At 67.1% G+C, this 24,737-nt stretch overlaps 1 protein-coding gene across 1 annotated transcript; it reads left to right on the plus strand.

Annotated features, from left to right (window-relative positions):
* Nucleotides 1-1,958: 1,958 nt before the first annotated feature.
* FASN (fatty acid synthase) lies at nucleotides 1,959-18,857 on the plus strand. The gene is made up of 41 exons (XM_054592942.1): nucleotides 1,959-2,049; nucleotides 3,863-3,997; nucleotides 4,488-4,640; nucleotides 5,825-5,998; nucleotides 6,121-6,321; nucleotides 6,419-6,541; nucleotides 6,623-6,738; nucleotides 6,824-6,958; nucleotides 7,345-7,807; nucleotides 7,887-8,074; nucleotides 8,172-8,361; nucleotides 8,715-8,809; nucleotides 8,926-9,060; nucleotides 9,170-9,373; nucleotides 9,466-9,581; nucleotides 9,729-9,901; nucleotides 9,978-10,169; nucleotides 10,253-10,333; nucleotides 10,445-10,633; nucleotides 10,827-11,006; nucleotides 11,088-11,288; nucleotides 11,951-12,255; nucleotides 12,489-13,046; nucleotides 13,150-13,268; nucleotides 13,371-13,525; nucleotides 13,638-13,841; nucleotides 13,934-14,084; nucleotides 14,156-14,334; nucleotides 14,417-14,536; nucleotides 14,701-14,823; nucleotides 14,928-15,151; nucleotides 15,250-15,451; nucleotides 15,593-15,744; nucleotides 15,843-15,934; nucleotides 16,089-16,240; nucleotides 16,316-16,558; nucleotides 16,824-17,012; nucleotides 17,277-17,504; nucleotides 17,593-17,813; nucleotides 17,900-17,998; nucleotides 18,070-18,857. The coding sequence occupies exons 2-41, from the start codon at nucleotides 3,871-3,873 to the stop codon at nucleotides 18,457-18,459; spliced, it is 7,542 nt and encodes a 2,513-aa protein (XP_054448917.1). The 5' UTR covers nucleotides 1,959-2,049; nucleotides 3,863-3,870; the 3' UTR covers nucleotides 18,460-18,857.
* The last annotated feature ends 5,880 nt before the right edge of the window (nucleotides 18,858-24,737 follow it).

The following is a 24,737-nucleotide window of genomic DNA, read 5'->3' on the forward strand; positions in this document are numbered from 1 at the left end:
CAGGCGCCCGTCCTGGGAGGCCGTGTGGGAAGGTGGCCCCGGGCCCCTCGGCTCCTCCAAAGCCCTCACCCCCCGCCCCGTGTCTGCGCCTGGTTGGCACAGCCAAGGGCTCCCACCTGCAGCACTGCTGAGGGATGGAGATAGCGTCCCCATCCCAGAGCACAGAGCGTGGCAGACTGCGCCTCCCCGAGGACGGCGGGGTGGGGGCGGCACCCACCCTCCCTGCGGTGTGACAGGACACGGCGAGCGGCCTCTGTGGCTGCAGAGGCCTGTGCCTGCCCGGCTCACAGGGTGGGGGCGCAGCGGCAGCGGCCCCGGGGCTGCCCAATGCAGGGCTGAGACCCGGGCCCCGGGGGCACTCAGTGGCTCCTGCCTCACCCTGGGCCTGAGGAATCGCTTCAGCCCCGGCCGGTGCGGCTCAGGGCACTGAGCACCGGCCTGCGAACCAAAGCGTCGCCGGTTCAATTCCGTCAGGGCACCTGCCTGGGTTGCGGGCCAGGTCCCCAGTCAGAGGGTGTGTGAGAGGCAACCACACCAGGATGCTACGCTCCCTGTCTCCTTCCCTTCCCCCTCTCTAAAAATAAAATTTAAAAAAAAATTTCTAAAAAAGTTGCCTCGCTCAGCTTCCTGTCAGCACAAGCGGGCATGGGTCGGCCTCCAGGGTACGGGTGTCTCCTGCTCTGCTGTTTCCCACATTTGCCCCTTCCAGTGAGGCCGGGGCGCGCGGCTCCCTTTGGCTGAGAAAGTGAGGAAAGATGCCGGGTCGCTTTCCGAAGAAGCCCTTTGGAGCCTGTGAGCGATAGTCTCCGACCCGCGCAGCCGCCCCTGGCTCTGGGTACCGGGTATCACGAGAAAGAAAACCCCACGGAGAGATTGTTCGGAACAGCAATTCAGCTGTCGGAGCTCGGAGCCCTCTGTCCTTTTTTCCTGTCCTGCCCTTCCTTCCACTGCGCGGGAGTCAGAAGCCCCCAGGGAGCAGCGGAGACTGAGCTGTGAGTTCACTTCGGCAACCGTAGGAGCAGAATTACAAGGGAAGGTGCGTCAGAAAGCAGAGGCACAGGGCTGAGCCTCCGCCGCTGCGCCTGCGCGCGCGTGGGTGCGAGTGGCCATGTGCGCGCGCCAGAGCCTCTGCCCAGGGAGGCTCCTTTGTTCGAACCACACCAAGTGGTGTCGGTGAGGAGCCCGCTCGCCAGATGGCCGCGCCCCCTCCCAACGGGCTGCTCCAGGGAGCCGGGGATGCGCCTGCTCGGCCAAGGCCTGGCCTCGGAGGGGTTCCCGGGTTCTCGCGCCGGCACCGCCCAGCGGGACAGCCGGGCAGGAAGGACCAGGCCCGCGCTGCGGTGACCGGCAGTAACCCCTCTGGGGGCTCCGGCCAGGTCAACGACCGCGCTCGCCCGCGGCGGCCGCGCAGCGCCCGGACCGGCCCATCACCCTATCGCCTAGCAACGCCCACTCGCGCACCGTCATTGGGCTGGCGCGCACGCCCCCGGCCACCGATTGGGTGCGGCTGCGGAGCGAGCCACGCCCCAGCCGGCTCCGCGCGGCGCGGACCCTGGCTCGTGCGTAGGTCCGCCCGGGGCTCTGTCTGCCTGGCCCCCCGTGTGGCCCCAGTGTGACCCATATAGTGACCCAAGCACACCCCGTTCCATTTCACCTGCGTGCCGCGCACACGTGGTCCCCACGGCCCCGGGGTTGGGGGAGGCCCGGAAAGGCGTGGGGCAGGGGCGCGCCACGTGCCCTCAGAGCGGGGAACGGAAGTAGGGGCCCTCCGTCTCCGCGCACCCCCCTCCGGGCGCGCCCCCGCCCAGGGTCCCGGCGCGCGGCGGCGCGCCCGGTCCCGGGGCGCAGCCCCGACGCTCATTGGCCTGGGCGGCGCAGCCAAGCTGTCAGCCCATGTGGCGTGTCCTCTCGGGGACGGCCGCGGTTAAATAGAGTCGGCGCCGGCCTAGAGGGAGCCAGAGAGACGCAGTGGTCCGGCCTCTCCTCCTCCGTGGTGCTCCATCCTCGCTCTCCGTCTCCCGCCCGCACTGCCGCCCGCGCTCAGATCAGGTACTAGCGGAGGGCCGGGTTAGGGTCCGGGCCGGGCCCGATTCGGGGCCCGGGCAGGGGCCGGGCCCGGTTCGGGGCCGGGGCGGTGCGGCCGGGCCCCGGGGTGGCCGCCAGTCCGTATCCTCCTGCCTCGGGAAGTGCACGGTCCGCCCGTGGTAGGGGTCGCCCCACGAGGCCGCCCGGGTCTCGCGGTCCGAGCCCCCGTCTGGTGGGCGAGCCACCGCGGAGCGTCCGGGACCGAGCAGTGAAGGGGCCGCGAGCCGCGAGCCGCGCCCCAGGCTCGGCCGGGGCAGGTGGGCGATGGCGAGGGGCGAATGCCGACGAGCGCCGCGAACAGCCATTTTGGTCTCGGAGTGGGCCGAGGGCCGGTAGGAGCCCCCGCCGCCCGGTGCGCGCCGGGCCTCAGCGCCCACAAAGGTCTCCATGCGGGCCGGGCTTCTGAGCCCCTCCATCCGTGGCACCCCTCTCAACAGCTGGGAAGAGGAGGCTCAGCCCGACCCAGGGGCGCCTTTCCAGCCAACCGGAGGGCTGGCAAGAAGGGAGGGAGATGGCCGAGGGGCCCCGGAGCTGGGTAGGGTCTGGTTTCCTCACCACGTGGGCGCAGTCCCGAGCCCCTGAAGTTCTGGGGGATGAGCAGCTCCCGCCGGGTTTGGTGGCAGTGGGGCGGGGCGCGCTGCGGGGGTCTCAACCCCCCCCTCCGCCGCCGCCGCCAGACTCTGCCTGAATAGTAAGTAGGGGAGAACAGAGCCGGCGCTTTCTGGAGGAAGCAGCCGCCCGGAGCTGGTGCCCTGGACCGGCAAAGGGCTCTTTATTCAGCGCTGGGGGAGGAGGTTCCCTCCCTGCCGGGACAGCGGGATGCTGGGCCACCCGAGGAAGTCGCCGCTCTCCTCCACCCGCCCGCCTTTGCTCAGAGAGACCTGGGAAGGTCAGGGGTTGGGTGGCCATCGGTCGCCAGCATCCAGGGGCCCTGGGGCCTTGATGGAAGTTGCTAGACCAACCCTGGCTTGCGCCCTCCCTCAGGGGCTGCACCGGAGCCACCCGCGCATGGCTGCCGGGCGCTCTCTCTGGAGGCACCTTGGGAACCTGGGCCTGGGTGGTCAGGCCGGCTCCCGGGGCTAAGCAGGCGGCCTCCCGCGGCCTCACCCGCCTCAGGTGTGTAGCCTGGGCAGCGCTCTGCCGGCACCGGCCAGGGAAGGTTCTCCAGGCTGGCCCAGCGTGGTGCACAGGCCACCTTTCCCCCGGAGCCCTGCCGGGCCTTGGCACCCCCACGGCCCGGCCGCCCCTGGTCCTCGGCTCCTTCCAAGTCCGGGCTGCTCTTAGGGGCATCGGGCGCGGGAGGCTGAGTTCAGGGCTGCTCCTTGTGGGCTGGTGTCCTTTCCAGCCCCCGTTTCCCTCCCTCCAACGTCGGCGCCCCTTCTCTCCGCCTGCCCGAGCCCTGGGCCAGCTCTGAGCACGCCGGGGGGCCTAGGGCTCTTCTCGGGTGGCCTCCCGCAGAGGCCGCTGGCTGCTGGGGGGGCAAAGGCTGCAGGGCTGGGTCGGGGTCGCCCCAGGCCAGGGCCCCAGCTGCGATAGGCCAGTGCCAAGGCCGAGTGGAAGGTAAGGGCCTGTTGGACCAGATTCTGCCGCCCCCAGCCGCCCCCCAACACGCACAGCCCCGGGGCACCCCTCTGGGCTGTCTGTCCCTTGGTCTGGGCCTTTCTGAACCGCGGCTCTCGGACCCGTGAGTCAGCCTGGAGGAGAGGGGCAGGCGCTGTGGGTGCGGGCCGCCGGGGGCGCGGGCCGAGCCGAGCCGAGCGGAGTCTGGGCCCTGCAGGGAGCAGCATGGAGGAGGTGGTGATTGCCGGCATGTCTGGGAAGCTGCCCGAGTCGGAGAACCTGCAGGAGTTCTGGGCCAACCTCATCGGTGGGGTGGACATGGTGACCGAGGACAACAGGCGGTGGAAGGCCGGTGAGTGCGCGGCCGGCGCAGGCTGCAGCCCCTCCGCGCCGCCCGGCGGCCTGGCTCCTGTCGGAGATGGGGCTGGACTGGGGCCTGGGCTCCGGCCGAGGGTCAGCCCTCCCCGTCTCAGCGCCGAACCTGATGACCGGCGGGGGCCCAAGGCCGGGGGTGGGGCAGGGCCAGGGCCAGGGCCGGGCCTAGTGGGTCAACATGCCCGGCCCGCCCACCACGCGGCCGCTGCTGGCCCACATGTTTGGGGTGAGAGAACACACCGGTTCTCCGGGGAAGCTGGTTTGACTCCCTCCTGCCTCGGAGGCTGTCCCGCAGAGCCGCCCTACCTGATCTGCGGGCTGTGAGTCAGCATGGCAGCGCCCGGCCCGGCGGAGGCCTGGCGTGGGGTCTGCGTCCGGGGCTGTGGGGTCCTGCCCGCCCTCCTTGGGGGCGTGCAGCCCCGTCTGTCCCTTGGGCCCGTGACACCCGCCTTCGCCTGGGTCCGCAGGGCTCTACGGCCTGCCCCGGCGGTCTGGCAAGCTGAAGGACCTGTCCAAGTTTGACGCCAGCTTCTTCGGGGTCCATGCCAAGCAGGCGCAGACGATGGACCCCCAGCTGCGCATGCTGCTGGAGGTCGCCTACGAGGCCATTGTGGATGGAGGTGGGTCACTCGCAGGCCTTTGGCCAGTCTGGGGTCACAGCATGACAACAAGCTTCCTGTTTTGTTTTCTTCTTCTTTTTTTTTTTTTTTTTTTAAGATTTTATTTTCAGAGGGGTGGGACGGGAAGGAGGAAGAGCGGGAGAGAAACATCCATGTGTGGTGGCCTCTCGCACACCCCCTCCTGGGGACCTGGCCCGCAACCCAGGCCTGCGTCCTGACTGGGAATCGAACCAGCGACCCTTTGGTTCTCCGCGCTGAGTCCACTGAGCCGCACCAGCCAGGGCTTGCTGCTGCTTCTAAAAGCAACACGTGTTCAGAGCTGACCTGAGCACATCTAGTCCAGGAGGAGGCCAGGGCCTGCGGCTCCGTGGGCGGGGGCCCTTGGGCAGGCCTGGTTTCACGACTGCCCCGGGGTGCCCTGGGCGTGCCCTGGCGCCCCAGTTTCCTCATTGCCTGTCAGGGGCTGGTGTGAGGCAGAGCAGGAGACAGTTCGGCCCCCACGATGGCTGCCCTCGCGTGGGCTGTGTCTGGCCGGAGGCAGCTGCCCCTCGTCCTGGGGCGCAGGCCTGTCCTCGCTGTGCCCACACACCTGTGACAAGGCGTGGGGCGCTGGGCCCTCTCGACTTCGGTCAGCAGGCGCTCGCCAACCCCTGGGGTCGACATGGGCAGAACAGGTGGGAGACAGTGGCCCACTCTGGGCGAGGGGCCGGGGCGGGGGGGCAAACACCCCGCTGGCCTCCCTGCGGTGGAGGCAGAGGCCCGCCTGCCACCCCGGCCCCACCCAGAGGCCTTGAGAGCCGCTTCCCCGGGGCTGTTCCTCCCTCCTTTTGGAGCCTGGACACTCTGCCTTTGTCTTCCTCTGTCTCCTTATCTTGCCTGTCCCGGGCAGGCCGCCCTTGGGCCTCGCTGCTCATTGGCCCTTGGGGCCGCCCTTCGACACCGGGGCCAGGGGAGTGGCCTGGGGACAACGCTGCCCTCTGTGCTCACCTCCGGCGCGTTGGCCACCGCCTGACCCCGAGCCCTGAGCTCCACCTGGCACTCCCAGGCCCGGTTTCTTCAGTTTCTTGTGACCTGGTTCCCGGCCCTTGGCCCCTCCAGTCAGGCCCAGATGGGGGAGGCTCGTCCTGCGGGGGGGGGGGGCGGTGCCCAGGGTGTAGTCGGTGGCCTGACTGCCACCCCTGCAGGCATCAACCCGGGCTCGCTGCGAGGGTCGCACACGGGCGTCTGGGTGGGCGTGAGCGGCTCCGAGGCCTCCGAGGCGCTGAGTCGAGACCCCGAGACCCTCCTGGGCTACAGCATGGTGGGCTGTCAGCGGGCCATGATGGCCAACCGCCTCTCCTTCTTCTTCGACTTTAAGGGTGAGTGTCCACGGCGGGGCTGGGCCCCAGGGCAGCAGGCCCCCTCCCAGGCTCGGCCGCCCGCCCCCGGAGGTCGGCGGGGCCGGTGGCGCTGACGCCCTTCCCCATGCCCTTGGCTGCAGGGCCCAGCATCACCCTGGACACGGCCTGCTCATCCAGCCTGGTGGCCCTGCACAGCGCCTGCCAGGCCATCCGCAGCGGGGAGTGCCCCGCGGCCCTGGTGGGCGGCATCAACATCCTGCTCAAGCCCAACACCTCTCTGCAGTTCATGAAGCTGGGCATGCTGAGCCCCGAGGGCACCTGCAAGTCCTTCGACGTGGAGGGTGAGGGCCCGGGCGGGGCCGGGGCCGAGCAGCACCCCCACCCCCGCCTCCCCCGGTCCCCAGCAGGCGCCCCGCCCTGAGCCCCTCTCGCCCTCAGGGGTCGGCTACTGCCGCTCGGAGGCCGTGGTGGCCATGCTGCTGACTAAGAAGTCCCTGGCCCGGCGGGTGTACGCCACCATCCTCAGCTCTGGCACCAACACAGACGGCGCTAAGGAGCAAGGTGGGAGCGGGGTGCAGCGCGGGGGCTGGAGGGGGCGGGGCGGCGCGGCTGGCGCGATGCTGAGGCCCAGCCCTTCCGCAGGCGTGACCTTCCCCTGTGGGAAGGTCCAGGAGCAGCTCATCCGCTCCCTGTACGAGCCGGCCGGGTTGGACCCCACGTCCCTGGAGTACATCGAAGCCCACGGCACGGGCACCAAGGTGAGTCCTCGCCCACGCCCCGCCGCTGGCCGCCCCGCCGCTGGCCGCCCCGCCGCCGTGCTGACCCTCCCCGTGTCCCCCGCAGGCAGGCGACCCCCAGGAGCTGAACAGCATCGTCAGTGCCCTGTGCTCCTCCCGCCGGGACCCGCTGCTGATCGGGTCGACCAAGTCAAACATGGGCCACCCGGAGCCCGCCTCAGGGCTGGTGGGGCTGGCCAAGGTGCGTGGGGCGCCGGCCGCGGGGGCCCGGGCTGCGGGGCGCGCACACCTGTGGCCGGCCCCTGCCCCGGTTCGCCGAGGGTCTGACGTTCTGCACAGCCCCTCCGAAGGGGCTGCAGGGAGCAGAGGTGGCTAGAGCTGCCCCACCCCCTGGCTTCCTGAGTGGCAGGTGGGGGCTGGGTGGCCACCGGGGAGACCGGGCAGCGGGCAGGGGCTCCCTGGGCCACGGGCTTCCCCGGGCAGCTTCCTGTGTGCAGCGCTCACTCGGGCCCACAGCCCGCGGGCCTGCGGGGCGGCGGGGGCGGCGGGGGCGTGAGGCTGGGCCGGGGAGCCCCGGGTCGGGGGCAGGGCAGCAGCATGGCCCTCACGGGCGCGCGCCGCCCGCAGGTGCTGCTGTCCCTGGAGCACGGGGTCTGGGCCCCCAACCTGCACTTCCGCAACCCCAACCCCAGCATCCCGGGGCTGCTGGACGGGCGGCTGCGGGTGGTGGACCGGCCCTTGCCTGTGCGCGGGGGCAACGTGGCCATCAACTCCTTCGGCTTCGGCGGCTCCAACGTGCACGTCGTCCTCCGGCCCAACACGCGCCCGCCCCGGCCGCCCGCCCCGCACGCCGCCCTGCCCCGCCTGCTGCTGGCCAGCGGGCGCACCCCGGAGTCCGTGCAGGGCCTGCTGGAGCAGGGCCGCCAGCACAGCCAGGACCTGGCCTTCGTGAGCATGCTCAATGAGATCGCGGCCGTCCCGGTCACGGGCATGCCCTTCCGGGGCTGCACGGTGCTGGGCGGCAAGGACGGCGGCCAGGAGGTGCAGCAGGTGGCTCCCGGCCGGCGCCCTCTCTGGTTCATCTGCTCTGGTGAGTTGCCCCGGGCCCTCCCTGGGCCAGGGGGCAGCCGGGCGGCGCGGCCCTGTCCCTGACACCTCTCGCCTCCCAGGGATGGGCACACAGTGGCACGGGATGGGGCTCAGCCTCATGCGCCTGCCCGGCTTCCGAGACTCCATCCTGCGGTCGGACGACGCCGTGGCACCCCTGGGCCTGCGGGTGTCAGACCTGCTGATGAGCCCAGACGAGGCCATCTTTGACGACACGGTCCACACCTTCATGAGCCTGACGGCCATCCAGGTGCGCCCGCGGGGTCTGGGGCCCGTGGGCCCCGGGGCAGGGGAGGCCGACCTGGCGGGGCTGCCGCGGCACTAACAAGCCATGCCCGACCCCGCAGATTGCCCTCATAGACCTGCTGGCCTCCCTGGGCCTGAAGCCGGACGGCATCATCGGTCACTCCCTGGGCGAGGTGGCCTGCGGCTACGCCGACGGCTGCCTCACGCAGGAGGAGGCCATCCTCTCCGGCTACTGGAGAGGGCAGTGCATCAAGGAGGCCAACATCCCGCCGGGGGCCATGGCGGCTGTGGGTAGGTGCCCCGCGGGCCTGCGAGGCCACGCAGGGGCCTCGGCCAAGCCCAGTGCGGTTTTCGCATGAGCCTAGGCTGGGCCCGCTTGGGGCCGAACACCTGCAGGGCTTTGGATAAAGTCGGGGCTCTAGGGCCAGTCTCCCTGCCCCCCCCTCACGGGCCGGGAGGACGAGGGGTCGTGGCCAATAGAGACCAGTGGGACGGGGGCGATAACACCTTCGCCCTAGAGGAAACGCTGGGGGCGGGGGCAGAGGGCCTCGCAAAGGCGCTGCTCCCTCGGGGCCGCTGCTCCCTCGGGGCCGTCACCGCGGGGCCTGTCCTCCGCGCCGCCTTCTGAGCGTCTCCGCCCACAGGCCTGTCCTGGGAGGAGTGCAAACAGCGCTGCCCCCCGGGCATCGTCCCCGCCTGCCACAACTCCGAGAGCACGGTGACCATCTCGGGACCTCAGGTGTGCGCCGGGAGGCAAGGCCTTGTCCCCAGCCCCGCTCCCTGGCCCTGCGGGCGGGCACTGCCCGAGGGCCCGGGCCCAGCCCAGGATGGTCACGCTGCCCCTGTCGCCCACAGGCCGCCATGTCCGAGTTTGTGGAGCAGCTGAGACAGGAGGGCGTGTTCGCCAAAGAGGTGCTGACCGGCGGCTTCGCCTTCCACTCGTACTTCATGGAGGGCATTGCTCCCTCCCTGCTGCAGGCACTCAAGAAGGTGGGCCGGCCGCCCCTTGGGGGCCGCCTGGAGGGGGCCGTGGGGGGCGGGCGGCAGGCCCCAGCTCCCCCAGCCCCCGCCGCTCTGCCGACCCCGGCTGTGTGCGCAGGTGATCCGGGAGCCGCGGCCCCGCTCCGAACGCTGGATCAGCACCTCCATCCCGGAGGCCCAGTGGCAGAGCAGCCTGGCCCGCACGTTCTCCGCCGAGTACAACGTCAACAACCTAGTGAGCCCCGTGCTGTTCCAGGAGGCGCTGCGGCACGTGCCGGGGAACGCCGTGGTCCTGGAGATCGCGCCCCACGCGTTGCTGCAGGTGCGCCCGGGCTCCGCGCCCCCGGGGCCGGGGGGGCCGGGGGGGCCGGAGGCCTGCGCCCTGTGGGCCGGCCTGACGGTGCGCCCCCGCAGGCTGTCCTGAAGAGAGGCCTCAAGCCCGGCTGCACTGTCGTCCCCCTGATGAAGAAGAGCCACACGGACAACCTGCACTTCTTCCTCAGCAACGTTGGCCGGCTGCACCTGATGGGGTGGGTGTGCGCCCCCAGGCTCCCGCGGGGCCCTTCTCCAGAGGGAGGGACGGCGAGGCCGCAGGGCAGCCTCCAGGGAGAGGGCTGGCGCGGGTGCCACAGGGTGGCCCCGGGCCGGGCAGGCCCCTGACTCGGCCCCACCCCCAGCATCGACATCAACCCCAACGGCCTGCTCCCGCCCGTGGAGTTCCCAGTCCCCCGGGGAACGCCCCTCATCTCCCCGCTCATCAAGTGGGACCACAGCCAGACCTGGGACGTGCCTGCTGCCGAGCACTTCCCCAGCGGCTCTGGCACCTCCTCCTCCACCATCTACAACATCGGTGAGCGCGGGCGCGGGAGGGCGGGAGCTGAGCCCCTTCCCTCCCGGGCTGCCCGCTGAGGCCTGCGTCCACACAGACACCAGCCCCGAGTCCCCCGACCACTACCTGGTGGACCACTGCATCGATGGCCGCGTCATCTTCCCGGCCACCGGCTACCTGTACCTGGTGTGGAGAACGCTGGCGCGGGCCCTGGACCAGAACATGGAGCAGATGCCCGTGGCTTTTGAGGATGTGACGCTGCACCAGGCCACCATCCTGCCCAAGGCTGGTGAGGCGGGGGGGCCGGGAGGCGCTGTGGGGGCGGGCTGACTGCTGGCCCCTGCTGCTGACCTCTGACCCCGCTGCCCACAGGGACCGTCCCCCTGGAGGTGCGGCTTCTGGAGGCGTCCCACACCTTTGAGGTGTCTCAGAACGGCAGCCTGACTGTGACCGGTGAGCGGGGTGCTGGGCTGTGGCGTCCCCGGTGGGCTGCTCTGGGTGAGTCCCTGGCTCCGGGCCGGGCTCTCCCCCCGCCCTCAGGCCCCCCTGCCCCCCTGCCCACAGGGAAGGTGTACCAGTGGGAGGACCCCAACTCCAAGCTCTTCGACACCCGGGACGGCCTGGACCCCGCAGACCCCGCAGGCCCCATGGCTGCGTTCCACTTGGCCAAGGGGGACGTGTACAAGATGCTGCGGCTGCGTGGCTATGACTACGGACCTCACTTCCAGGGCATCCTCAAGGCCAGCCTCGAAGGTGGGGTGCGCAGGGTCCCCGCCTTACCCGTGGAGAGCGAGCCCCGGGGCCCCCTCCCTGAGGCCAGACGGGCCGGACCTGCCGCCCGGTGTCTCGATGCCGCGTGGCCACCGTGGCCCACGCCAGCAGAGGGCAGGCGGTGGCGGGTCGAGGCTCGTGGAGAGGCTGACGGCTCCTCTGCCCTCCGCCGCAGGCTGCACGGGCCAGCTCCTATGGGAGGACAACTGGGTGACCTTCCTGGACACGATGCTGCAGGTGGGGATCCTGAGCTCCAGCGAGCGCAGCCTGCGTCTGCCCACCCGCTTGTCCGCCGTGTACATCGACCCCATTGCCCACCGGCAGCGGGTGCACGCACCGCAGGGTGAGGCCCGAGGTAAGCTGGCTGCTGCGCCAGGGCGCCCGCGCCAGGGCCCCGCGCCCGGCGCCGCCCACACGCGCCTGCCTGTCCCCGCAGTGGCCGACGTGGTGGTGGACGCGCACCTGCGCAGCACGGCGGCGGGCGGCGTCATCCTCTCGCAGGTCCACACCTTGGCGGTCCTGCGCAAACCGGAGCAGCTGGTGCCCCACCTGGAGAAGATGTGCTTCACGCCGCACATGGAGGGCAGGTGCCTGGCAGAGCACGCGGCCCTGCAGGAGGAGCTGCAGCTGTGCAAAGGTGAGGCCGCCCTGCCTGCGTGCTGGCCTGTTGCATGCCCCTGGTGTTGGAGAGCTCACCACCTCCCCGCACAGCCCGTTGATGGGACCTGGCCCAGCTTCACATCCTCCCTTCAGGTGATGCCCTTCCTGGGGCCCCTCGGGAGCCCCCCAGATCTGCTCCCCAAACCAGAGAAGAGGTCAGCTGCCTCTGTCCCCACCCCTCAGTCTTCAGAGGGGCCGAGGGCTCACAGGTGACCAGTTGGGTCTCTTTTGGTTGGACCCTGCCCCTGGCCGCTCAGGCACGTTGCCCGCGTGGCCTGACCGCACAGGCAGCCGCTGCGCAGGGCTCATGCCTGGGCTGACACGTGGGGGCCTCGGGCAGTGACCTCGGCACCTGTGCAGGGCCCCCCTGGATGGGGCGTGGCCTCTGTCCCGAGGCCCACGCTGGCCCTTGACAGCTGCGGTCGCCCCCGACCCCTGGGTGGCTGAGCCTCCGCTGCCTCCATCCCCCCATCTCTTTGCTTGTCCGGTGGGCAGGGCTGAGCAGTAGGCCCTGAGGGTGGGGCCGCAGGGGGCCCGGTGACCCCAAGCCCCTGCTCCAATCAGACACCTGCTGCCTGGGGGGGCCCGGCACACCCCCAGCGGAGGCCCCTGCCTAGCGCCTGTCCCCCCGACTCCCAGGGCTGGCACAGGTGCTGCAGACCAGGGTGGCCCAGCAGGGGCTGAAGATGGCGGTGCCGGGGCTGGACGGGGCCCAGGCCCCCCAGGAGCCCCCGCAGCGGGGCCTGGCCCGGGTGCTGGCGTCTGCCTGCCAGCTGCAGCTGAACGGGAACCTGCAGCTGGAGCTGGGCCAGCTGCTGGCCCAGGAGAAGGCCCAGCTGCGGGAGGACCTGCTGCTCAACGGCCTGCTCGACGCCCCGGCGCTCAGAGCCTGCGTGGACACCGCCCTGGAGAACATGGCCAGTGCCCAGATGAGAGTGGTGGAGGTGGGTGCCGAGCAGGGTGGTCGGCGGGGTGGGCCGGGGCCGCAGCGCGAGACTGTGGGCTGCCGTCTCCGCTGTCCCCCTCCAGGCCCCCAGCGCTGGAGGGGGAGGGACACGGGGGTGCTGCAGGGGGGCGCTGGTGGCTGGGCCTTCGTGGCATGCCTCCCCCCAGCCGGGGCCGGGGTGCCTGCCAGGGGGCAGCCAGTCCAGGACTCTGCCTCCCACCCGCCCCCCAGGTGCTGGCTGCCGACGGCCGCTTGTACTCCCGCATCCCCTCGCTGCTCCGCGGCCAGCCCATGCTGAAGATGGACTACACGGCCACTGACCGCCACCCTCAGGCCCTGGAGCCTGCCCAGGCCGAGCTGCAGCAGCAGGATGTGGCTCAGGGCCAGTGGGACCCTGCGGAGCCCGCCCCCAGCAGCTTGGCGGCCGCTGACCTCCTGGTGTGCAACTGCGCGGTGGCCGCCCTCAGGGACCCAGCCACAGCCCTCGGCAACATGGCAGCCGCTCTCAAGGAGGGGGGCTTCCTGCTGCTACACTCCCTGCTCCGGGGACACCCCCTCACGGAGACGGTCGCCTTCCTCACCTGCCCCGAGCCGCAGCCAGGGCGGCAGAGCCTCCTGAGCCAGGATGAGTGGGAGAGCCTGTTTGCTGGGGCGTCCCTGCGCCTGGTGGCTTTGAAGACGTCCTTCTATGGCTCCGCGCTCTTCCTGTGCCGCCGGCCAGTCCCCCAGGACAGCCCTGTCTTCCTGCCTGTGGAGGACACCAGCTTCCGATGGGTGGACTCGCTCAAGGTCAGTCCCTGCCAGCGCCCAGGCCGGACCTGGCTGCCGCGGTGTCACGCCCACGGGCTCAGGGCCTTCCCGGAGACTGACCGCGCCTTCCCTCGTCCCGCAGAACATCCTGGCCGACGGCTCCTCACGGCCTGTGTGGCTGACGGCCATCAGCTGCGCCACCTCAGGTGTCGTGGGCATGGTCAACTGCCTCCGCAAGGAGCCCGCAGGGCACCGGGTCCGGTGAGAGACGCCGTTGGGCTGTGTGTCCCGCCCGCCGCCGTCCCCTCCCTGCCTGCCCTCCCCCCCGCCCCAGCTTCCCCTCACCGGCCTGGCTGCCCACAGGTGCATCCTGGTGTCCAACCTCAGCAGTGAGTCCCCTGTCCCCAAGATGGACCCAGGCTCTTCAGAGCTGCAGAAGGTGCTGCAGGAGGACCTCGTGATGAACATCTACCGGGACGGGGCCTGGGGGGCCTTCCGCCACGTAACCCTGGAGAAGGGTGAGCCCTTGCCGAGGACCCTTGCCGGGGAGCTGGGTGGGTGAGGCGGGCAGCCCGCGCCCCGCCGGGGCCGCGCACAGCCCCTGGCAGCCCTGCTGTCTGCCGCCCACAGGCTGGCCAGAGGAGCCAACGGAGCACGCCTTCGTGAACGTTCTCACCCGGGGGGACCTCTCCTCTATCCGCTGGGTGTGCTCTCCGCTGCGCCACGCCCTGGCCCCCAGCCCCGGCACCCATCTCTGCACTGTCTACTACGCCTCCCTCAACTTCCGTGACATCATGCTGGCCACGGGGAAGCTGTCCCCTGACGCCATCCCAGGTGCAGGCGCAGGGGCAGGTCCTGGGCCCCGGGCCGGGGGCCGGGGCGGGGAGGGTCCGTGCCCGCAGGGCTCACCGGCTGTGCGCCCCCAGGGAAGTGGGCCTCCCGGGACTGCATGCTGGGCATGGAGTTCTCCGGCAGAGACGCCAGCGGCAAGCGCGTGATGGGGTTGGTGCCCGCTGAAGGCCTGGCCACCTCCGTCCTGCTGCCCGAGGACTTCCTGTGGGACGTGCCCTCCAGCTGGTGAGTGTGGGGGGCTGTGGGCGGGGCCCCGCAAGGCCAGGCGGCCGGGTGACCGCGTGCTGTGCCTGCAGGACCCTGGAGGAGGCGGCCTCGGTGCCTGTGGTCTACACCACTGCCTACTACTCACTGGTGGTGCGTGGGCGCATTCAGCGCGGGGAGACGGTGCTCATCCACTCGGGCTCGGGCGGCGTGGGCCAGGCCGCCATCGCCATCGCCCTCAGCCTGGGCTGCCGCGTCTTCACCACCGTGGGTAAGCCGCCCAGCCCTCCCTGAGCCCGGGGCTGCCCCCGACGCTGCAGCGGCCTCGCCAGCACACGCCTCTTCCCCACCAGGGTCAGCCCAGAAGCGGGCGTACCTCCAGGTCAGGTTCCCCCAGCTCGACGACACCAGCTTCGCCAGCTCCAGGGACACGTCCTTTGAGCAGCATGTGCTCCGGCACACGGCCGGCAAGGGTGCGTGGCCTGTGGGTGCCCAGCAGCCCCTGACCCCCCCCAAGCACCTGCCCCCCGCCATGCAGCCAGATTCCAGCCCTCCTCCTCCGAAGCCCCAGCACGGGCCTGGCCCCGTGGGCTCGCCCTGGTTGTGACTGCGAGGACCCTTCTGACCCCCCCGCCAGGTGTGGACCTGGTCCTGAACTCCTTGGCGGAAGAGAAGCTGCAGGCCAGTGTGCGCTGCCTGGCCCAGCACGGCCGCTTCCTGGAAATCGGCAAATATGACCTTTTCAACAACCACCCGCTGGGTGAGGCCGGGCGGCGGGCAGCAGGCCGAGGGACCGGGGGCGCAGCGTGGGGCCCGCTGGCTGCGGGCCGGGCATGCTGAGCCCTGCCCCCACCGCCCGCACAGGCCTGGCCATCTTCCTGAAGAACGTGACTTTCCACGGGATCCTGCTCGACGCGCTCTTCGACGAGGCCAGCAGCAGCTGGCGGGAGGTGGCAGACCTGCTGCAGGCGGGCATCCGGGACGGCGTGGTGCAGCCCCTCAAGTGCACCGTGTTCCCCAAGTCCCAGGTGGAGGATGCCTTCCGCTACATGGCGCAGGGGAGGCATATCGGCAAAGTGGTCGTGCAGGTGAGGGGGGCCCCGGGGGCCCCAGCCCCAGCCCCAGCCCCAGCCCCGGCCCCGGCCCTTGGGCAGCGCCTGAGCCACCGGTGCCACTTCGGCCGCAGGTGCGTGAGGAGGAGCAAGGCGCTGTGCTGCAGGGCCCCCGGCCCACGCCGATGGTGGCCGTGTCCAAGACCTTCTACCCGGGCCACAAGAGCTACATCATCACCGGGGGCCTGGGCGGCTTTGGCCTCGAGCTGGCCCACTGGCTCGTGCGGCGAGGGGTCCAGAAGCTCGTGCTGAGCTCCCGCTCGGGCGTCCGCACGGGTGAGCGGGCCTGAGGGCATGGGGGGTGGGGTGGGGGCATGGGGGGTGGGGTGGGGCCCTGGGGCCGGGGACCCGCCGCCCCGCCCCCACCCAGGGCGCTCTGCAGAGGCCCGGCCCCTGACCCCGGCCCGCACCCCGCAGGCTACCAGGCCAAGCAGCTCCGTGAGTGGTGGCGCCAGGGTGTGCAGGTGCTGGTGTCTACCAGCGACGCCAGCACGCTGGACGGCGCCCGGGGCCTCATCGCCGAGGCCGCGCGCCTCGGTCCCGTCGGAGGCGTCTTCAACCTGGCCATGGTAAGTGCTGGCCGACGGGGCGGGGGCTGGCCGGCCGGGGAAGGCCCCCCAGCCTGTGCTGAGCCCTCTAAAGCCCTGGTCCTGGCGTCTCTCCCCAGGTCCTGAGAGACGCCATGCTGGAGAACCAGACCCCCGAGTCCTTCCAGGACGTCAGCAAGCCCAAGTACAGCGGCACCCTGAACTTGGACAGGTGGGGCGCGCGGCCGCCCCTCCTCCATGGCGCCGCCGGGGTCCTGGCCGCAGGCCTCTGCTGGGATCTGAGTCGAGGGTCCAGGGAGGCAGACAGGGTCTGCCAGGTGGGTGGGCGTGGGCAGCCAGCCAGGGAGTGACTGGAGAACCCACAGGGTGACCCGCGAGGCGTGTCCCGAGCTGGACTACTTCGTGGCCTTCTCCTCGGTGAGCTGTGGGCGTGGCAACGCAGGCCAGAGCAACTACGGCTTCGCCAACTCCACCATGGAGCGCATCTGCGAGAAGCGCAGGCACGACGGCCTCCCAGGTGGGCCCCGCCGCTGCCGCCCCGCCGCTGCCGCCCCGCCCGCGCCCCTGCTCACCCCGCCGTCCTCGCCTGCAGGCCTGGCCGTGCAGTGGGGCGTCATTGGCGACGTGGGCATCGTCCTGGAGAAGATGGGCTCCAACAGCGTGATCATCGGAGGCACCCAGCCCCAGCGCATCGTCTCCTGCCTGGAGGTGCTGGAGCTCTTCCTGAGCCAACCGCACCCTGTCCTGAGCAGCTTCGTGATGGCCGAGGGGGCCGCAGCCTGCAGCAATGGCGGCAGCCAGTCGAACGTGCTGAGGGCTGTGGCCCACATCCTGGGTGAGGACGCATGCCCTCCCTGCGGGCACGTGCCCAGCTCCCTGGCTGCGGCTTCCCCAGCGGCACAGGGCGCCTGCTTGGTCACTCACGGGGGAGGCCCAGGGGTCGCTGCACAGCTGCATTAGAGCTGGGCGGCAACCATGGCAACGGTGGTTTGGGAAGGCGAGGGGCCTCCCCCAGAGGCCCAGACACCCAGGGGCCCGCACCCACACTGGGCCCCCCCCCAGGCCCTCTTCCAAACGGCCAACCACGCGCCTCCCCCCAGGCATCCGAGACTTGGCCACCGTCAGCCTGGACAGCTCACTGGGGGACCTGGGCCTGGACTCGCTCATGGGCGTGGAGGTGCGCCAGACGCTGGAGCGCGAGCACAACCTGCTGCTGTCCATGCGGGAGATCCAGCAGCTCACCCTCCGGAATCTGCAGGAACTTTCCTCGGGGGTCGACCCAGCTAATGGTGCGCGCAGGGTGCGGGGACAGCCGGGGGAAGGGGGTTTCTCGATGCAGGGCAACTGCCCTGGGGCAGCACAGCCCTGCCCCTTGTGCTGCTGGCCCGGGGGCAGCCAGACGCCCCAGGTCAGACCTGGGGCGTCTGGCCCTTGAGCGCTCAGTGGGGGCTCAGGGCCCCGCCCAGCAGCCACTGGAGCCAGGTGTGCAGGCGTGTGCACGTGTGTGTCTGTGTGTGGGCCTGGCCCTCCCTGGCACCTGCCCCTCCCCACAGAGCTGGCAGCCCCCACGCCCAAGGAAAGCCCTGCGCGGCAGCAGGCCCAGCTGAACCTGAGCACCCTGCTGGTGAACCCCGAGGACCCGACCTTGACCCGGCTCAACTCGGTGCAGAGCTCCGAGCGACCCCTGTTCCTGGTGCACCCCATCGAGGGCTCCACCGCCGTCTTCCACAGCCTGGCCGCCAAGCTCAGTGTCCCCACCTACGGCCTGCAGTGCACCCCAGGTGCGGCCGGGGCCCGCGGAGCCGCCGCCACCCTCCGGGGCGGGGCCGGGGGGGCGCCCGCCAGCACTGAGCCTCTCCCTCCCCACAGCTGCGCCCCTGGACAGCATCCAGAGCCTGGCCGCCTACTACATCGAGTGCATCAAGCAGGTGCAGCCCGAGGGGCCTTACCGCATCGCCGGCTACTCCTACGGGGCCTGCGTGGCCTTCGAGATGTGCTCGCAGCTACAGGCGCAGCAGAGCCCCACCCCCACGCACAACAGCCTCTTCCTCTTCGACGGCTCGCACAGCTACGTGCTGGCATACACGCAGGTGAGCGGCACCTGGTCCGCGCAGGTCCCCGGTCCCCGGTTGCCGGTCCCCGTCCCCTCCCTACAGGTCCCCTCTTCCCTTCGCAGAGCTACCGCGCGAAGCTGACGCCCGGCTGCGAGCACGAGGCCGAGACCGAGGCCATATGCTTCTTTGTGCAGCAGTTCACGGACACTGAGCACAACAAGGTGGGTCCCGGGCCAGGGCCAGGGCTTCCCCCGTCCGCCCCGCGGCGCCCACTCACAGGCCCTTCCCGCAGGTGCTGGAGGTGCTGCTGCCACTCGCAGGCCTGGAGGAGCGCGTGGCCGCCGCCGTGGACATGATCACGCAGAACCACGGGGGCCTGGACCGCCGCGCGGTCGCCTTCGCCGCGCGCTCCTTCTACCACAAGCTGCGCGCCGCGGAGCAGTACACGCCGCGCGCCACCTACCACGGCAACGTGACGCTGCTGCGCGCCAAGACGGGCGGCGCCTATGGCGACAACCTGGGCGCCGACTACAACCTGTCCGAGGTGTGCGACGGCAAGGTGTCGGTGCACGTCATCGAGGGCGACCACCGCACGCTGCTCGAGGGCAGCGGCCTGGAGGCCATCCTCGGCATCATCCACAGCTCCCTGGCCGAGCCGCGTGTCAGCGTGCGGGAGGGGTAGCCGTGGCGGCTGCCGTTGGGCGGGCCGGGAGGTCCTGCCGGTGGGACCCCGGCCCGCACCCCGCGCCACTGCCCACAGTGGCTGGTAGAAGTAGAACTGACACCCGGCCCTCCCTGGGCACCTCCGCACGGTCCCCTTGGCCGCCACTTTTCACGGGGGTGTGGGGCCAGACCCGCGCAGCCGACTCGGAGACTTGCCCCGGTCTGTGAAGAGTCAGCCCGGCAGGGCGCAGGTCCGTTTGTCTTCTCAGTTTGGAGTCTATTTATTGCGTCGCTGGGGAGCCGCCAGGCCACGTCCCTGGTGCAGCCGGGACGCCTGAGCCTGGCCCGCTGTGAGGCAGCAGGCGCCGGCGCCCACTGTTTGTTCTCTATTCGTTTTTTCAAGAAACATGGTTCTCATTGCTGCTCAGATTTTGAAATCTACTATAACAGTCTGTTCCAAGAACCCTGGCTGGACTTGTTTCATTTTTAACGGCACCGACCCGGTAGACACGCTGCTCTCCCCGAGCCTCGCGCAATTCACTCGCGAGCTGTCGTCTCGGTCTTTCCTGCCCTCCGCCCTGACCACCCACCAGGAGCCGGGCCCTGTCCCTGTGAGGCCTGGAGGGGTCCCTCTACTCCCCACAGAGCAGGTCAGACGCCCCGAGGGCCGCCAGCCACAGTGCACTCCGCAGGCGCAGGCTCTGCAGGGTTCGCTCGGAGGAGCTGTGGGCAGCCATCGTGGGGCCTGAGCACCCCCGCCAGAGCTGTTGCCCGGGGCCACCTCTGCTCTCCCACCCCCTACCCCTACACCAGTGCCTGGAGGTGTCCCGCCCACCTCCTCAACAGCAGTCTTTATTGGAGGTCAGCTGGTTGTGGGCGGGAACCACATGGCGAAGTCCCTCATAGCGACACCTGACAAACATCTGCGTGACCCGCCAGGCTGAGCGCAAGGCCAACAGCCAGGGGGCCCCCAGCCAAGGCGGTGGGGGTCCCCGCACGCCACGTGGAAGCGGGCGTGCTGGAGGGGGTGATTCCGGGCTTCCTGGGGGGCAGCAGCACAGGGTTCTGGACACAGGAGGTGGGGAGCAGACCCCTCAGCCTCAAGAAGAACGTGTGGAGTCCAGACAGGCCAGCCTTGGGTGGGCCTCAGAAGGTGGGGCAGAATTACTGCGGGAGCCCACAGCTCCGCTCCTGGGGTGAGCCCAGAAATACCCAAAGCAGCTCCCCCCGCCTCAGAGGCCTGCGCCCACAGGTGGCTCTCAGAACAGCTGGAGGTGGACACAGCCCAGGCCTCCGTCCACGCGTGACCGGGTGAGCGAGCAGCGGCCTGCCGCGGGGCCGTAAAGAAACGGGGTCTGGCACGTGCTGCGGCCTGAGTCAAGCCCTGGGAGGGCTTCTAGAGTTGGTACCAGAATCAGAGGTTTCATAGCAAAAGTACATCAGGGACAGAGGGCTGCTTCACAACGAGCCCGTAGGAGGCAACAACCCTAAGCTTCCACGTCCCTAAAACAGCCCCTGGTTACAGAGCAGAAGTTAGACACGCAGGCAAGCCCCTGGTTCGAGCTGGAGGCCCGACTGCTCCCTCCCCAGGAAGGGGCGAGGCTGGGGGACGGGGGGCCCTGCCCGTGTGCACACTCTGCGGGTTCATGGGGAGCACGGGCCGAGATGGGCCGCTCCCTGGGCCATAGAGCCAGTCAACAAATTCCAAAGAGGTCAACTTCCCTAAAAACATTTTCTCTGACCACAGCTCTGTAGAATTGGAACCCATCACAAAAAGATCTCGACTATCTTCAAATAGTCGAAAACCAAATGACATACTGCTAAATAGCTGGGGTTAAAGAAGAAATCGAAACAGAAATTAGCGTTTTGAACTACAGGAAACTGGGATTTGGTCAATGCTGTGCTTAGAGGAAATTTATAGCAATGGATGCCAATAATGACTTCAAATTCTACCTTAAGAAGCTAAAAAAATAAGTAAATAAATGTGGCCCAAACGAAACAGAACAAGAGGATATAAAACATCGGCGCATCAAAGGAAAAATCAATTAAAACACAAAATTAATGAAACTAAAACTAGTTCTTTGGAGCCTTAAGCTGTATGAAGCGAGAAAAAAATAAATAAAGACATATTGTCACTATCAGGAATGACTAAGATTCTACACATAACAGAATGTTATGAACAACTTTATACCAAACACATGAAGTGAGCAAATTCTGCACAAGACCAAGGCAAAAAGATACAATCCGAATAACCGCGCATCCACTGAAGAAAATGAAACTGTAATTAAAAGGTTTTCCACAAAGAAAACTGCAGAAGTGAATGGCAAACTCGATCAAATATTTAAGAGCACTATTCTGCATCATACGCAAACTCTTCCAGAATTTTGGGAAGACAACCAGCCTCAGTGAGTTCTGAGGAGGCCCCGGCCAGGCAGCTCAGCTGGTGGGAGCATCGCCCCGTCGCACCAAGGCCGCGGGTTCGACCCCGGTTGGGGCGCGTGCACGCAGCAATCCATGACGCGTGAATAAGCAGCACGGGAAGTCCGTGTTTCTCTCTCTGTCTCCCTTCCTCTCCCAAAAGCCAATTTTAAAAAATTTTAAAGACTTCAACTTATGTAAACAATTTTGGGGGTGCCTTCGTCTAGTTGGGCTGCCATAACCAAGCAGGATAGACTGAGTGGTTTAAGCAGTAGAAACATTCCCTCATAGTTCTCAGTGGCTGGAAGTCCAAAGCCGGGGTTCCTGCCCGTGAGGTCCCTGGGGAGAGCCCTCCTCCCCGCTTGCAGGCAGCTGCAGGGGTCCTGGGGTCTTCCTGCAAGGTCCCCAGTCCTGGGGGCCCCGATTTTACCGTTACCGCCAGCTTATCAACCCCGTCTCCCAGTACGGTCACGTCGGAGCTTAGGGCTTCCACGTGAATTTGGGGAGGACACAGATCGGTCCATAGCAAGGGAGGGATTTATAACTGTCCTACGGGACCTGCATCGCTTTGATACCAAAACCTGATACAGACGTGCCAAGAAAACGACCGATATCCATCACAAACATACACGCAAACATTCTAAACAAAACTGTAGCGAACAGCATCACGCATGGTGTTAAAGGGCAACACATCGTGAGCAGACGGGCTTATTCCAGCGACGCAAGGGGGGCCCCACGTCCGCAAATCCACCAGTGCGGTTCAGTACACCGGCGATTTAAAAGTCACACGCTGGGAGAAAACACAAGAAAGAGGAAACAAAATAATAGGAAGTAAACACACACAGCAATCCTCTCTGGATGCAGGGAGCTGCCGCGCAGATGCGCGAACGCTGACACCCATTCCTGACGCAAACTCACAGCCGCCCCGCAGCGGCAGGCAGCGTCTGCAGCCTGATCGACGGCTCCGAGAAGCCACAGCGACAGCTGGACCTCGGGGTGAAAGGGTAAACGTTTTCCCTCTAAGACCAGGGCGTAAGCAGAGGACATACAGGCGGCCTATACACACATGAAAAGACAGGCTCAACGTCAGTAACCGTAGGAGAGGTGCCCATTACAGCCACAATGAGCAACCATCGCACACCTGTGAGAATGGTTTTCCTCCATTAACCCACAAACAGGTGCGGGTGAAGACGGGGAGAAAGGGGAACCCGGGCGCGCTGCTGGTGGGAATGCGGACCGGGGCAGCCACCACGGGAAGCGGCGTGGAGACACCTCAGCAAACTAAAACTGGATCTGCCTATTGACTCAGCGATCCCAATTCTGGGACTATATCCAAAGGAACCCAAAACACTAATTCAAAAGAACATAAGCGCCCCTGTGTTCATTGCAGTGTCCTGCACAACCGCCAAGATCTGGAAGCAGCCCCGGCGTCCGTCAGGAGATGAGTGGGTAAAGCAGCTACGGGGCGTTCACACGGTGGACTACGACGCAGCCATAAAAAAAGAAGAAAATGTTACCCTTTGCGACAGCACGGATGGACCTGTCAGAGGCGAGCCAGTCCGAGAAAGACAAACACCGCACGGTTTCTCTCACGTGTGGAGTCTAATGAACAAACTGAACTAACAGGCGAACAGGGACAGACCCATAGATGGAGAGCAGAGGACAGCTCGTGGCGGGGGGTGGCCGCACCCGGCGGGGAGGGACGGAGCAAGAAGGAAAAGGGGCTCACGCACGTGGACAACAGCGTGGTGGCTGCGGCGGGGAGGAGGCTGTACGCTGGATTAGTGGCAATGGAAAAAATACAACACAGGTTACATTGTTTACAAAGTAAGCCTAGTCGCCCAGTCTCTTCCACTGAACGTTGCCCTGGGCGTTCCAGCCAGTGCAGTAAATCAGAGAAAGGAAACAGAAGGCGCACGGATGAGCCACGGAGAAATACGACCGTCCCCGTCCGCAGACGACATTAAACCGTCTTTGCAGAAAAGCTGATGCGATTTACAAAAACCTCCCACGACTGACGGGAGAGTCTAGGGGACGGCAGGGGAGACCATTCGGGGACTACAGCCAACTGCGTACAGGCAGAAATGGGCCCTGAACACCAGTGGCGTTTACAGGAGCATCCAAAAATAAGAACTAGGGATAAATACAGTAAAAGACGCTGCTGTCGGAGTGCCCGCTGGAAACCAGAACGCTCCGCTGCAGGAGCGGGGAGAAGGCGGCCTGGAGGGAAGCCGCGCTCGCGGGCGAGGGGGCTCCGCACGGAGGGGCAGCCACGCGGGTCGGGGGCCCGCGCGTCCTCCCCAGACGCTGCCGGGCTTTCTGAGGGAGCTGACACAGCAAGGGCCCAGGCCCGCCCCTGCAGCCTGACGCGGAGCGCCTGAGGCAAAGTGCCCCTGCTTGTTTCAAGGCTTTTAAAGGTGTGCTGTTCCTGACGTGAACTTACGTACTGGGACTGATGGGAAAAAACAGCGAGTCCAGAAGCAGACTCACGGTTGTGGACGACGGGTTCTCAGCAACCGCCAAGGCAATTCCGTGGGGTGTCTTTTCAACAGATGGTTCTGGAATAATGGGGTCTCCCTACGCAAAGAAAGAAGGAACGAACGAACAAACTTAGATCCCCACCTCACAACGCACACAAAATGTAACTCAAAATGGACTATAGACCTCAATGTAAGTTCTGGAACTATAAAACTTCTACAAGTAAATATGGACAGAAATCTTTGTGAACTTGGGTTGCACAAATATTTCTTAGATATGACATCAAAAGCACAATGGGCAAGTGTATAAATTGTCAAATTGGATTTTATCTAATCATCTCTACTCTTTGAAAAACACCATTAAAAGAATGAAAAAAGTCACGGACTTCTGAAATTATTTGCAAATCACATACCTGACAAAAGATTTGTATCCAAGCTATTTTAAAAACTCAAGTTTTTTAAATTTAATTTTTTAAAAATATTTTATTTATTTATTTTTAGAGAAGAGGGAAGGAGGGAGAAAGGGAAACATCGATGTGTGGTTGCCTCTCGCGCGCCCCCTACTGGGGGCCTGGTCCGCAACCCCGACCTGCGCCCTGCCTAGGAGTTGAACCAGCGACCCTTTGGTTTGCAGGCTGGCGCTCAATCCGCTGAGCCACACCAGCCAGGGCCAATTTAATTTTTTTTAATGGGCAAAAGATTTGGAACAGACATTTCAGCCATGAAGACACAGATGGCAAAGAAGCTCAGGAAGAGGCGGCCCTGTTGCCAGGGGCCGGCTGGGCCACCCAGTGGGCGTGGCTGGATCGCAAACCCCCAGCGCTGCGGGGTGTGGAACCGCCTTGCTGACTTTGAACAGGGCGCCCGCACTAAGAACAGTCTGGCCATTTTTTTTTTTTTTAAAGATTTTACCTATTTATTTTTAGAGTGAAGGTAAGAGAGGGAGGAAGAGAGGGAGAGAAACGGTGTGTGGTTGCCTCTCATGTGCCCCCTGCTGGGGACCTGGCCTGTGCCCTGACCAGGAATCGAACCGGCGACCCTTTGGTTCTCAGGGCAGCGCTGCACCCACTGAGCCGCACCCGCCGGGGCTGTCTAGCAGTTTCTTCAAAAGTGAAATGCGCCCGTCCCCGAGCCTGGCCAGCCCCCTTGCAGGCGTTCGCTCCTGAGAAACGGAGTCGGGGTCCGTCAGGGCAGCTTTAGGCGGAACAGCCCAGCGCTGGGGCGACCCCTGTGTCATCGCAGGCCAGCAGACAGGGGCCCGGGGCTCGTTTGTGGGGGGGCACCCCCAGCAGTACGGAGGGAGGAGCCACGGACGCACACAGCATGGGGGAACCTCGAAATACGTGCCGAGCGAGAGACGCCGGACCGGAGAGGAGTCGGCAGGCTACGATCCCCCCGACAC

Source organism: Pteronotus mesoamericanus, unplaced genomic scaffold, assembly GCF_021234165.1.
Source record: "Pteronotus mesoamericanus isolate MK-2021 breed Mesoamerican mustached bat unplaced genomic scaffold, CSHL_Meso_final scaffold_408, whole genome shotgun sequence".
Classification (NCBI taxonomy): Eukaryota; Metazoa; Chordata; class Mammalia; order Chiroptera; family Mormoopidae; genus Pteronotus; species Pteronotus mesoamericanus.

Coding starts and splice junctions, on each gene's coding strand:
- FASN (XM_054592942.1), top strand. CDS start 3,871: ATGGAGGAGGTGGTGATTGCCGGCATGTCTGGGAAGCTGCCCGAGTCG. Junction 6,542..6,622: donor AGACGGCGCTAAGGAGCAAG/GTGGGAGCGGGG, acceptor GCCCTTCCGCAG/GCGTGACCTTCCCCTGTGGG. Junction 10,334..10,444: donor CGGCAGCCTGACTGTGACCG/GTGAGCGGGGTG, acceptor CCCTGCCCACAG/GGAAGGTGTACCAGTGGGAG.